Source organism: Telmatherina bonti (assembly GCF_933228915.1).
Source record: "Telmatherina bonti genome assembly, chromosome: 9".
NCBI classification, from domain to species: Eukaryota; Metazoa; Chordata; class Actinopteri; order Atheriniformes; family Telmatherinidae; genus Telmatherina; species Telmatherina bonti.
This window is the reverse complement of record NC_136627.1, coordinates 22,112,244-22,125,777: the sequence shown is the minus strand read 5'-3', so window position 1 is coordinate 22,125,777 and position 13,534 is coordinate 22,112,244. Positions and strand designations below refer to the sequence as shown.

Sequence of the window (13,534 nt, the reverse complement as noted above, 5' to 3'; positions counted from 1 at the left end):
GGAGCTACGCAGCACACGTCCATTTTGAAATTAAACAGACGTTCAAGGTCTGTGCACTTACTAAGTAGCCACAGTTATAGAATAAAGCTGATGGCGCATGCTCAGTGCGAAGCCATGTGGTGACAAGAGTTGAAGATCATGGCCAATAAACACCTGTAGTTCAACAGAGACCGCTGGGATATACAGATTTATTGATGTGATGTATTTAATACCCGCAGTATGAATTTGTGATTTAAATGAACTGTTTGCCCCTTTTGTCCACTGGTCTGAGACCAGCTCACTCTGACTTCAACATCTCCGCTTCAACCGTTCAAACTGTTCACACTACCTACTGTCTGACACATATAATGCAGTTTCAACTAGAAAAATATTAAAACTACAATCCAGATTATAAAAAAAAACTTCATTTAACAGCCTAATTGTTTACTAGACAGCGTTTACAGACAAACTCACCCTGGACATGTACATGCATCGAGCCGCTGGTTGTCATTCCCTCGATCTCAGGAACAGTCACTACACATTCATACATGCCTGCTGTGTCGAACGTAGCATTCCTCAGGAACAAGGTGTGACTTTTTGAGACTTCCTGTCCATTCTGCACCAAATCACAAAGATCATATTTTATTTATGACACAGAGGTTTTTTGTTTTGTTTGTTTTTTTAATAATAAAAGCATTTAACAGATTAAACTTTAATATGAATAAAAACTACTAAGAGCACTTCAGATTGATGTGTGCATGACATCTGTAGTCTGAGTATCCACTGCCTTGTGAGTCTAGTATAAGGTAATCATCATCATCATCATCATCATCATCAATAAGCCTGATTATGTAAGGTTATATGATTTCTGCTACTGATAATGTAACTCCACCATGTGCAGATATCTAACCTTAAACCATGTTGTCTCAGTCGGGAGTGAAGAGAGGGCATTGCATGTAGCATTCAAGTCGTCTCCTTTATCCACGACATTGAGCTCGTGGGGCGTCACAAACGCAGGATCAAGATCTACACAAACAGAGGAACAATTCAAACAAACTAGTCTAATCTATATGAAGATTTCCTTCCAGATTAATTCAGAATGAAGTCCTTACAGTTGACAAACACTTCAGTGTTGTTCGAGAGCTCTACGAAGATTTCAACGTCGGTAGAGGTGCATTCGTAAACACCACTGTTTTGGCGGGTAACGTTCTCCAGCAACTTTATATTGACATCCCAGGAGACGTCATCCTGCAAAAAGCCACAATAACATCTGTATATTTAACTGTTGAGTGACCATAAATGTCTTTTAAGTGCTAAGAATAAATTTTTTTTTTAAAAAAACACACAATGCACTGCAGAGGAGCTTTTAATTTATGATTTTAACTTGCTTGTGTCACAGCTTATGCGACTTGCAAATAAATTGTATTTGTTCTTACTTTTAAATATTTGATTGTAAAAACTGAGGATGGATTATTTCCGTTGCCACTGCAATGAAGCTCAACAGAGTCCCCCTCCTTGATTTTGCCCTTTGGGGATTCTACCCATATTTTCACTGCAGTGCTGGGATCTGAAACAACAGAGACATGAGAGTGAATACAAAACCAGCACTTTAAAACCAGCACTGTGTTACTTTGACCCTAATAATACACATTTCTGACACATTTATTTTGTAGATTTCTACAGTTGTTGGTTTTCAGAAGTGTCCCGAAGCTGCAAAACTGTACTTCCCAACATCACATTACAGCTGAGTTTTTCTTTACGCTAAGAGCACAGGAAGGATCCGAGACAGATGCTGAATTAGCAGGTGTTAGATCCTATTGCCAATCAATGTCATAATCTAGTCATTCAGGCAAGATCAGGTCCATTAATAAATACTCATTTAAGACAGGAAACAATTGTTGCAGAATGGGAAACTGTGAGAAAATGAACAGTTGGATTAAAAACAAACAAACAAAAAAAAAAAAACAGATTTAGATCTCTCAACTTTGAACAACCTGCATGTCTGAGGTGATAATGGTGTTAACCTGCCAACGACATCTGTCTGCATGATCTTTTCTTTAAATGAAACTTTACAGCAAATCAGCTCTTAGTTAAATTGTTTTAATCATGATCATAGTTCAGAATGTAATCTGTTGTGAATGTTGATTTTAAACTATGAAATAAAGCCTTAAAAATAAAAGTTTCTTAACTTGGTGAATATTTGTGTTTTTTTTAATGATTTCCCCCCAAAAGAGCTTATCAGATGAGTTAGAGGGTTTGTGTCTCCTATAGACACTGTTTACAAAGACAGTAAGGAATAATATAAAGATACATCTGTTTTTTTCTCCTCTTTCCATATAGAAATACTCTTTAGTTCTGTTACAGCAGCAAACACCTAAAACCCAACACTGCTGTCGCGATGTTGACTGGACTAAAGCACTGTTTATGAGCAAAAGGCCTGTACGAAGCCTGGCCAAAAAATTGTTTTTATCGTTGGAATCCCACTCTGAGGCACCATCCCCAAAGATCAGATCCATACAAACAGACTGAAATGCACTGAACAAGCTTTAGGACGAGCTGGAACACCGGCAGTACAGTGTTTAAGAAATCCCAACTTGTTGAACTTACAGTACACAGTGACGTTAATACGGTCGGTTTCACTCATCAAGGTGCCTCCAGGAACAAAGTAGGTGACTTCACAGTAGAAGAAAGCATCTTTATCCTCCTTTACTATCTTCTTACTCAGCTCACTCTCCACAGAAAACAGACCACTTGATTCAGTAGTAACACTGGATAATACGATCACCTCTGGAAAAACCAAAACACATTGTCAAACTTCACATATAAGGGAGGGTATAACATTGTTTCGCTCTTACTGTTCACACACAAATGATTTGTTTCAGGACATGTCTCCTAAGTCTCGTTCTCCTGTAGAACTGCTATCTGACTGCTCTGATTACATCAGTTAAAAAAGTGGGAAAAGTAGAGCTAATTCATCCCATAACAATGTTTATGAGATAAAATAGGGCCCATGTTTTTGTATTTTGTAGATAAGTTCAGAAATAAAAGCCTGTCATGCAAATGAGGCTTTTCAGGTGCATCTGCTATTCGTGGGGAATAATTCTGTTTGGTGAGAACTGCAGACTCTGTTACTCTGCAGAAATATTTACAACCACAACAAAAACAAAGAAATCAGTGGACACGTTGAAAATGATCTTCCTCACCATTTGGAATGTTGCGCAACGGTATCTTATCTTTATACCAAGTGATATTTGGTTGGGGGTATCCATTTTTCACCTCACATGAACCGATCTGAGCCAAAGGAAAAGGAGACAAGAGTTTGAATTAAGTTGTGTCTGAAATCTGATTCATGATTTTAAATGTTTAGAATTTAAGATTCGAAGCTTGATCACCTTTGATGGGTTTTCTTCACTGATTGAGATGCCACTCGGTACAGCCTCGATGGTGGGAAGCTGTGGTTTCACTGCAGGAGAATAAAGTGACTAAAAGTGACTAAAAGAACAACACATTAAAAAAAAAATTATGTGTTATGACAGTCAATAAAGAGAAAATTTAAAAAATGAGACAGTTCTAGTATCATCAAAAGATACAGGAATAATATGTACAAATGCAAATCACAAGGATGTAAAGGGATTATTCTGACTTCCTCAGAAATTATTATCATTATTATAATCATTACATCACTATTATCGTTTACATTTTGATTATTATCATCATTATTTTTATCATTATAAATCAGTTGTGCCAAACTTAGTCATACCAAACACCCTCAGTTTTGTTCGTCCCTCCTCTGATCCATCTGTGAGACTTTTAATGGCACAAATGAAGTCCAGCTCATCTTCCAGCTGCACATCACGGATAGTTAATATCACCCCGCTGTTGGTGTGGTTCACACTGATGCGATCTGTGAAGCGAGAGCCTTTTTCTATAATCTTCATGATGCTGTCCTGGTAGAAGATTCTTTCCTTGACTTTTGCACCCGAGAGTGTCTCCTAAAGGTTCGCACGCAAGAAACATCACATGAATGAGTAAATTACAAACGTTCTATGAAAGTGCGCCTGAGGCCCGATGAAACTCACATAGAACCATTCCAAGGTCACGCCACCGCTGCCGTCGTCTGATGTGTACGAGCAGTTGATCTGAGCTTCTCTTCCCAGGTACACCTTCACTTTGTCCTCCATGATCACCTCCACAGCGGCCCCTGCTGGAGGAGGAGGAGGAGGAACGAAAATGTGGCTATTAGCCAAGACACTCAGGGACATCATGGAGGAAAAATAACAGTTTGAACGTGGAGGAGGATTTATTTTATTATTTCCTGTTATTACAGATATGATTTGATCTCTTTGCACATTATAAAAAAATTATATCTGCTTTGTTTGGATTTTTGTTTGTTTTCTTGTAAAGGCAGAAAAGTAAGTGAATTTAGTGAAATACAGTGGCAAAACTGCAAATTACAGCCAACTGAATATCCTGCTCCATGTCAGTTTCTCCTAAGTGAGAGAGAAAATATGGAGGTTGTGATACTCATGAAAGTCTCTTATTAAAACCAGTGGTTTTGTCACTTCAGGTCTACGCAGAGAAGAACAAGGAGGAGCATATGTACCATCTGCAGATAGAAATCTCTAAAAGATTGTTCTTCAGCGCTTCACTCCTTTACTACTGGAACAAAAACATAATGAATGAATGTTAATGTATGTTTGCAATAAATAGCCTTTAATTGTGCAAAATGAAACTTATGTCTAAGCATCATGTCACAGTGGGGCAACAACATCTGGAACTGATCTCTTTTTATATACATATATATTGTTTACTCCTACTGTGACATGTGCATATTTGCAGTCACATAATTAATGTAACTGTGGCATTAAAAGACACTTTGAAAGATAAATTACTGTCAAATTGACTTTTTTTTCCAGAATTTTTATTTTTTTTTTGCAGTGAATTAAATACAAAGAGGAAGATGGGGCGAGTCTCTTGTGGTTTAAAAACTCTGCTGTGTAAAAATATAGAACAGAGATTATGTTTACAGATAACTTCAATCACCCCTGCAGATTAAAAAAATTTTTTTTAAATGCCGATCATTCCATATAAATTATTTTCAGCAATAAATTCAAACTGTTCGAAATATAGAGAAATAAAGCAAAACAAAACTTTCCACTTGAACTGAACCTGGAAAAAACACGATGGTCATATGATAAAACCTCACAGTGATTAAATACACACACACACACACACACATATACATATATATATATATATATATATATATATATATATATATATATATATATATATATATATGTGTGTGTGTGTGTGTTTGTGTGTGTGTGTGTATATATACTTCCTTTTAATTATACATGTGTTTTTGTGTTTTGCCACGTCGTTTGTGCACATGCTCAAAGATAACACTGTGTTTTGGCTATCTGCAATGTGCCAGTGACCAACAGAGGCAGTGTATGCAGCCATTTGGCTGGATTTAAAGTCATGGTGTAGACAGCAGTAAAATGATGGAAAGTTTCAAAGACATGAAATGAAATGCTTAATTCAGGCGGTTTATGTTCCATCTATAATAAAACTGCTGACAGTTTTGCTGCTCTAATCTCATGATTAACCAAATCCTAATCACCTCTGTTGTTGCCATGTTGATTGTTCTGTTTACACCCTGCAAATTCAGCAGAGTTCCTTAATGTAGCCACTAGTGGAATCCTCCAGTAGAATATGTAATATACATAAGCTAGTTTGTAAACAATAACCCTGCCAATGGAACTGGTTGTCTACAAAAAGCAAAAGGATTTTTTTTTGCCTTACAGGAACCTGAGTCGAAGCACTTCTGTGTCCACAAACTCAAGGAACACATGGAGGCAAAAAAAAGAGAAGAAAGTCATGGTGGGTCAAAGGGAAGAGAGAAATGCTATGACAGGAATGAAAAGCCCACCCATGTCCACATTAATGTGCCGCATTCCAACATGTCACCCTCTCACAGGAAGAAAGGACCGATTTACAGACAGTATAGTGGTCCCACTGTTCCTTCCTGATCTGTCTGAGAAAGGAGTGGTTTTCCCCTTCCAGGGTCTCTCCCAGTGACGCATCCTCCTCTAGTCTATGGGAGGGACCCTCAATTACACTCTGCACTGCAGTGTTTCAGTAGATGCATGAGATGTCATGGAGATGTAGCCTGGAGGTCATGAGGCTGCCAGGTTTGATTTAGTCTTTGCTCCTCTGTGTTCATCGTGTCACAGCCTTCTTCACAGTACAAAGGAACGTGATGGTGGGAAATATCTGAATTTATGTCAAGAGCTGCTTAGAAGAATGTGAATGTGGATCATTTGGCACTGACCTGTTTCAAACCCATTTAAAAATCAAGGTGGGGGGGGGGGAACTCTGCTTCATACACAGTCATGTGAATAAGAAAAAACCTCCTTTCAACTCTTTGGTTTTATATGTCAACTTGTTCTTATGTAGTTTTACACAATCTAACATTAACAAAAACACAGAGTGTTACACCAGTTTATGGTGCATTTAAAAACTGGCTGAAATTTATGGAAAATAGTGTGGAGGGAAAAAACTAAGTACTCCTTCAGTCCAAACTGTCCCAAATCATCACCTTCCACCACCATGCTTAGCAGCTGTTATGCATGCAGTGCATTATCATTTTAAACAGCTATCTCACTCCAAATTGTTGAGAAACGACCTCATAACACGCCACACATCGGTATATGTTTGATCATTGCTGATGTCTTTCCTCCTAGGCATTATGTTTACACAGACCTAAATGCTCCAATCATCCATCTCCTTATTTTATCATTATGTCATGGTAATAGTAGCATTGTAATTTGTTTTATGTCCTGATACATAAAACTATAGTGGTAAAGAAAGGTGTGTTTTCTTTGTCACATCACTGTGTATCATAATTATCGGGGAGCGTATTTAAAAACAATGAATGTGTGCAATTATCCCTGAGTGGCACATTCTACAGAATATCTGTGTATATTACAAAGCTCCAGTAAATAAAAAAGTTATTTTATGATAAGTTTAGAAATTATTTTTCTGCATCCACATTTGATCATGTCTCTTATCAACCTGGGTTTGTTTAGTTGCCGTGGAAGCGGTTCAGTTGTCTCCACACCATGCATTCATCCACTCAAAATGGCACTGAGATTTGGTTGAGAGCTCGGACCTTTATTACCTGCACCGACAACACATTTATAACATTATTTCCGTCCTGAAAGAATCCTCTGACCCCTAAAATACAAGCACACTTCCCTTTTTGCTTCACCAAACTCCTTTAAATTCCTCCTCCGCTACATTTTCCTCCACCTGCCTCTCACTCAGCTGCATGTTGCTGTTTACTACTGGCTAATGGAACTGCAGGGATGCTTTCCTTTTAAAAAGAAATCCAATTAGTTCCCACAACATAGACATTTCCTGGCCATTAGCGATAGAAAGACAGCGCTGACTCACTCACAGGGAGCCATCCGCTCCACCTACATAACCTGCAGTAATAACACAGGTTTTACACATCAGTTTAACTTTCCTTCATCCCGTCTGACAGCTGACTGATCCATCATATCTCACTGGTCACTTGAAAAAGTGGCACTGCTTGGCCTCAGATCTATTTCTGATGATGAGTGAGCGCACACAGGAGCCCACGCATGTCAGATAATGCTCTTAAATCAGTATGATAGAAAAAAAGCTGAGAATCATTCATTGTGACAGCAGCCTGCTGGGAAATCTGTGTCACTCCAATTTCCATCTGTTATCTGCTCAGTAGAAAGTGTTTTTGATAGTGAAAAAAAATCACTTGTCTTAAAATACCACATGCTGAATGTGGTGCTATCTGTCTGCCAAGCACTTGAAAGCACTTCTGCGACTGATCATCCATTCGCTGTGCTGTCACTCTACAGTGCTGTCTAAAATGTAATGAGGCGTATCAGATGGTAAGTCTGTTATCCATCAGGAATAAGCGCCAATGAGGCACCTGGTTGCTACCAAAGTCTTACTTTACTATAACAACAAGAAATGACAAAGAAGTGAGTCCCGCGACAGATGGTAAGGCCTCCACAGACTTCTGGCTCCAGTTTCTCTGAGACAAACTCTGACTATGACCAGATCTACCTACCTGTCAGACAGAAGTCAGAAATCAAAATGAATCTATTACACAACTATGTGTTAAGTAATTAATGATTTAATGCAGGACCGATCCAGTAGAAATTCTCAACCAAGAACTTTAGACAAAAAAAATCAGCTGAAACAAATGATTTCCTTTAACTTTAACAGTAAAAATGTCTGAAAAATTTGTTAATGAGCCTTAAAAACTTCTACTCCTCTAGATCCAATAAGCTTTTTATAGAGAGAGAGAAAATCTTTCTCATTAAATGTTCTTCAGCATCTGACACAGATAAAAACATTGAAATAAAATACTTAATGGCATCTTGGAAAACAGACTTGTTGCATCAGGTTTGAAGGAGAGAGTGACGCATTTAACTGCTGGAAAGGGTTGTACACGTGCATGGTGCATCTGGGCTAAATTGGTTGATGGGAAAATGCGACAGAATGTAACAATAGAAAAAAAAAAAAGAAACAATTTAGACAAGAAAGTCAAGTATTTCTGGAGTCCCTGCAATGTCTTAATAACTTAACAACATAAGAGGAATTAATGTATCCAACGAAACTATGACTCCACCACAGAAAGGAGAAAACGAGGGCAAGAACAGGACTGCTTGTGCTCCAGCAGATGAGTAGAGCATGTCATTTGTTTGTTTTTTCTTCTATTTAAATTATGCTCACACTTATATTATATTAGGACTTTCAGCACTGATAATCCAACATTAAAGTGTTCTCCATTCAGATTTTAAGGCTTCTCCAGCTGGAGCTGCGGTGATCTCTTAACAGAAACGGCTCAAGAACAGACAAAGTAAGATTTACAGCAAATCCCTTGCAGAGGCAGAGGTAGACAGGATAAAATTATCTGCAGAGGAAGCCATATCAAACACAATGTGCATCCTGTCAGACAGCTTTGATTTCAATGTTGACAAAACAGTCAGCTTCTGTTATTGGAGAACAGGATGAGAAAGCTTCCTGCTGGGCTCTGAGCTTCTGCTCAGCCTCATCCACACCTACAAAATCTCTCTTTCTACACACATAAAGCTACTCGCAGGTCATCAGCACGCAATCTTACACCAAAGAATGCTTTATAGTGTTCAGACTGTGTTAAACATGCAGCTGTCCTCCCTTGTGCAGGTAGATAAATGAGATGTGACAGGCGCCTGCTCAAAGGACTAAACCTGTTTTGACTTTCGCCGCATGATGGTTTCAATAACAGGCTCCCATTAACCTGCTCTCCCCCTTTAACATCTGCTATGGCACCAAGCCCAGACCCCAGATGGACATCAGTGAGGGAGAAGCAGCTCAACTTCAGCACATTAACTAATAAGCAAACCAGATAAACAAAGGCTGAAATACTGAGCATGTCAACAATTCGGACCAGAAACTCAGATTTAAAAATGTGTAGCTTTTTGTAAAGAAATCTGAAAATTTACAGTGTCTGATGTTCCCTAAAAGTTTGAAATGTAAATTCAAATTCTTATCATTATAGCATTTGTTCTTTATTTTTACAAAATGGTTAAAAAATATTACACACACGTAGGTAACTGCTAAAACAGATATTAAGCTGATTGCCTGTTGTTTTATTCATAATAAGGACCCTGAGTAAATGAGTCTTTAATTGTTTTGGGAATGCTTTCAGAACTTTGTAAAAGTTTTTTGCAGTTGTAAGTTCACATCAAGGATTTAAAGTGTTTCACAGTTTCTACAGCAGTTTTTTTTATTATTATTATTTTTATTTCTGAAATGTAAAGCTGTGCTGCCCTTGGTAAAAGTGTTTTGGCGTTTTTGTTTTGTACCTGTAAACATGGATTCTACGATGTAAATGTGCATTGTGACAATGTAAAAGTGGATGTAAAATGTGTATTGCGAATATGTAAAAATGTTTCCCTCAATGTAATTCTGCACTTCCTGTCCATAGTAAATGACAAATCATAAAGTGATGTTTCACTGTTTTATTTTAATAATTGTCTCATTCACTCTCCAGCGTGACACACTTAGCAGCATTAAAGGTAATGACAGCGTAATATCTTTATATATTTTACATCTACTGATCAGCCTGAAAGATTTCTGCTGCTGTTCTGCTCCGTCGTCCTCGCCTGTGTTCTGTCAGTCTCCTGTTTTGGTTTTGTTTGGATGTCTGAAATAAACTGTGTAACTTGAGAAAAGTGTCAACTCAGTTAGTGACATAAGTTGTGATATAAGGATGAAAAATTAAAACAAGCTCCTATCTCAGTGCACTGTTTTACAGAATTCATGTTCTACACAAATAAATATCAGGCAAAGATAAGACATAAAACACATTCATGTCCAGACTGATTCTGTTCAACTTGCAGTGAAAATCACCTGCAACCATGACAATTTCCAAGTGCAAGATGCAGTGTGTGTGCAGGCTCTGAGAGGAGTCATGATATTTTGAAAAAGATGCAACCAAATGGAAAACTCAAACACTGACACCAGTGGTGTTAGTTCGACATTCTGTTGACCAATCAGCATCATCTACATGTATGTGCTCCACTGGGTCCAGCCTCAGTGTATTCTGTGGGGTTACACGTTTCAGCTTAACCTAGTTGCTAGTATATTTCACACACATGGACAAACTGAGCAGGCGAAACGCTCTTACGCAATTCTGGCAGAAACATTGTCATGGTTTGGATTTCTTCTGTCTTTTTAGTTCCCGTTTCCTGTTTCATTTAGTAGTTTTCCTCATTTAGTTCCCTCATCTCTATTCATTAGCTCACCTGGTTTGATTTTCTGATTCATTTCATCGGTTCCTATTTACTCCCTCCATGTATTTATATGCCTTGGTTTCTGTTTCTGTTATTGTGTTAGTTCATTCGTTCATTAGTAGTTCATTAGTTAGTCTGCCTGAGTTTAGCCTTCTGGATTTCCATTTAGTTAATAAAACATCTTGATTCTGCATCCCTGGCTCCCATTCCACACCTCCACCATGCATCGTGACCAACATTTTGTTCAGTGATAGATGCGATGATCGCTGAAGTCAGGGGGGAGAAACAGACTGACACAATGTGAAATCTTTCATCTCAACTGTCTGCAAAGTTTTAGATCTAATAAACAAACACACACACATGCACTCTCGCTGCAGCCACAAAGTTGTGTTTAACTGACCTGACCTTAACACGCCATTCCAGCACTAAGCATATTATTACACGGTAGCACATGACACACTTCCTACACTGCTGCATCTCCTTCACTACTTTAATCAACTTTACGTTTAATGAGCGAGCAGCTGACCTTCTTCTCTGTATGAGACAGAATGGATTCATCTGGAAGGTGGAGAGTGCAGTTTTATTTACAAACCAGTGCCCTTATGCAATCAGTTTCTTCTCCCACAAGGTTGAATTTTAAGGTACTGCATTAATATTTACAAAGCAATGATCCCTCTACTCAGACTTTAAAGCAGGTTAAACATACCTCTAGCAAAAGCTCCAAAGACAAAACTCCATTGAACTTGAAAGGATGGAAATTAAGGTTTTCTCCAGGACAAGAATATAAATATGGATAGCCAAGCTTATCCCCTGTGTGTGTTTGTGTATCTGGTCATGAACTGCATTTTAATTGCCATCATCCACAAGTTATTCAGTCAGCTGATGGCGCTGCTGAGAAACCGTGCTCAAACGTAAATGCAGGGAAAACCACACACCACATGGAAGCGGCATTAGGTTGTAATTAATGATGATTTAATTTGTAATTTATCTTTCCTGGTAGTTTGCGCTGGAACACAGAAATCTGCATTGCTGTCAGAGAGGCCGTTCCCTTTGAATGAGCTGGTTAAAAAAGAAGCAACAGCTCGGTGACATGTTTCCAGCCTTGTCACATCTAAGAATAACAACAGTCTATCAAGCTTGTTTGCTTACATGATAGAGCAGAATTACAGTACATTGACCTGAGTGGTACCAGAAAGGCAGCTCTTTGTATGGGCGTAAATAAGTCTGAGAGCAGTGAAAAGAGAGCAGGGTTAGCAGGAGAAAACGGACAAAAGAGAGGTGGGCTGAGGGGGACAAATCAAAGTGTTAGCCAGAGGCGTGCGGTCTTTTGGTTCTCAGTGAGCAGCTATGGCCCCTGACATTTATCACTAATCCCTTAATATACACTTACAGTATCTCCCAGAGGAGGTTCAACCAAACAGAACATAAAAACTCCTAATGAGATCAGTGGAGGGAAGTTTGAAATCCCCCAACTTCATCTAATGGCAAACAACAGGAAGCTAATTTTCATGCTTTTTGACTAACTCATTAATGCTGTATGTATCATATCTGACACAGTTTCTGAGACCTTTTACATCACTTTATGGTAAAAACTCATAGAGCATTACCTATTGAATACAATCTGATACGTGTCTTCTCTCCCCTAGTGATACCTTCTGCACTATAATTTGACATATCACACTGTAATAAAAAGAAAATGTACAAAAAATAGCTTGTCTTATTATTATTATTATTCATCATTATTACTATTTATTATTCATTTGATAATTTTTATTATTATTATTATACATATTGTTAAAAGGCCAGATCATTTTTTTAGGGTCAGGCTGTAAAGAGTTGTGGCTGAATTCATCTCCAGCCACCAGAACTGGTAATAATCCCATTTAATGTTTGCCAAAAACAGGTTTATTAATAAAAGACCTGTTGCCATGCAGCTATTTTAACTGGATTACTTTTACTATTTTTTTGCTATTAAAGTACAGTATGGCTCCATAATAAATTCTATTTACAACTGGTCAGGGTTAAGTCTTTACCAAATCTACATTTATGATTGTAGAGGAGGATCGTAGCTTTCCAATGTTGCAGCTCATGTGTAAATACTTTGAAGGGAGACTGAGTAAAATATATATTTATCTGTCATGTCCCACCCACATGATGTCTGGTACCGACAGGTTATTGATACCAAAGGTTCCCTTATTCTAAATCTGACAATGCAGCAATTGTCTCCTTAAAATGGCTAAATTTGTTAACTTTTAAATATTTACATGCTTGTTAAAGTCAGAGTACTGGAAATACAGAGATATGCATGGAAAATAATGTCATATGTTAGAAAGTAGTAGTCTAAAACATGTTAAAAGGCTGAAACGTGATGTTGGTCTGTTAAACCTGTTAATCATTGATTGTCTGTTTAGGAAAAGGTTTTTGTCTATCCCTGACAGACGTCATATATTTCTCCTATTAGAAGCTACGGAATTATTTAAATCACTCAAATTAAATAATCAAAGGATAACATATTTCAGAAATATTAATACAAATGTTCCATAAATACAATGTAAAGTGTAACATAAACTGCATAATATATAGGTGATTTTCCAAACAAACACTCAAAAGAAATTTGATTTAAATTTAGATGTCAGCAACCAGTTAACCTTTAATGTTTACTTCACTCTCACAGCCTGCAGAGACTCTGGTGGGCTACATTATCTCATCCGTTTAGGTTGAAG

General features: G+C 37.8%; 1 protein-coding gene across 4 annotated transcripts in view; it reads right to left on the bottom strand.

Annotated features, from left to right (window-relative positions):
- mcamb (melanoma cell adhesion molecule b) overlaps positions 1-13,534 on the bottom strand; it is a 43,902-nt gene that overhangs the window by 10,835 nt on the left and 19,533 nt on the right. For 3 of the 4 annotated variants that reach the window (XM_079246736.1, XM_079246738.1, XM_079246739.1), the window contains exons 2-10: positions 4,059-4,183; positions 3,740-3,971; positions 3,372-3,442; positions 3,183-3,270; positions 2,587-2,766; positions 1,416-1,546; positions 1,092-1,227; positions 890-1,005; positions 454-595 (exon numbers count right to left, since the gene is read on the bottom strand). In XM_079246736.1, the coding sequence (XP_079102862.1) occupies positions 454-595; positions 890-1,005; positions 1,092-1,227; positions 1,416-1,546; positions 2,587-2,766; positions 3,183-3,270; positions 3,372-3,442; positions 3,740-3,971; positions 4,059-4,183 (1,221 nt within the window). The remainder of the gene's footprint in view (positions 1-453; positions 596-889; positions 1,006-1,091; positions 1,228-1,415; positions 1,547-2,586; positions 2,767-3,182; positions 3,271-3,371; positions 3,443-3,739; positions 3,972-4,058; positions 4,184-13,534) is intronic. The other variant, XM_079246737.1, reaches the window with a different exon arrangement.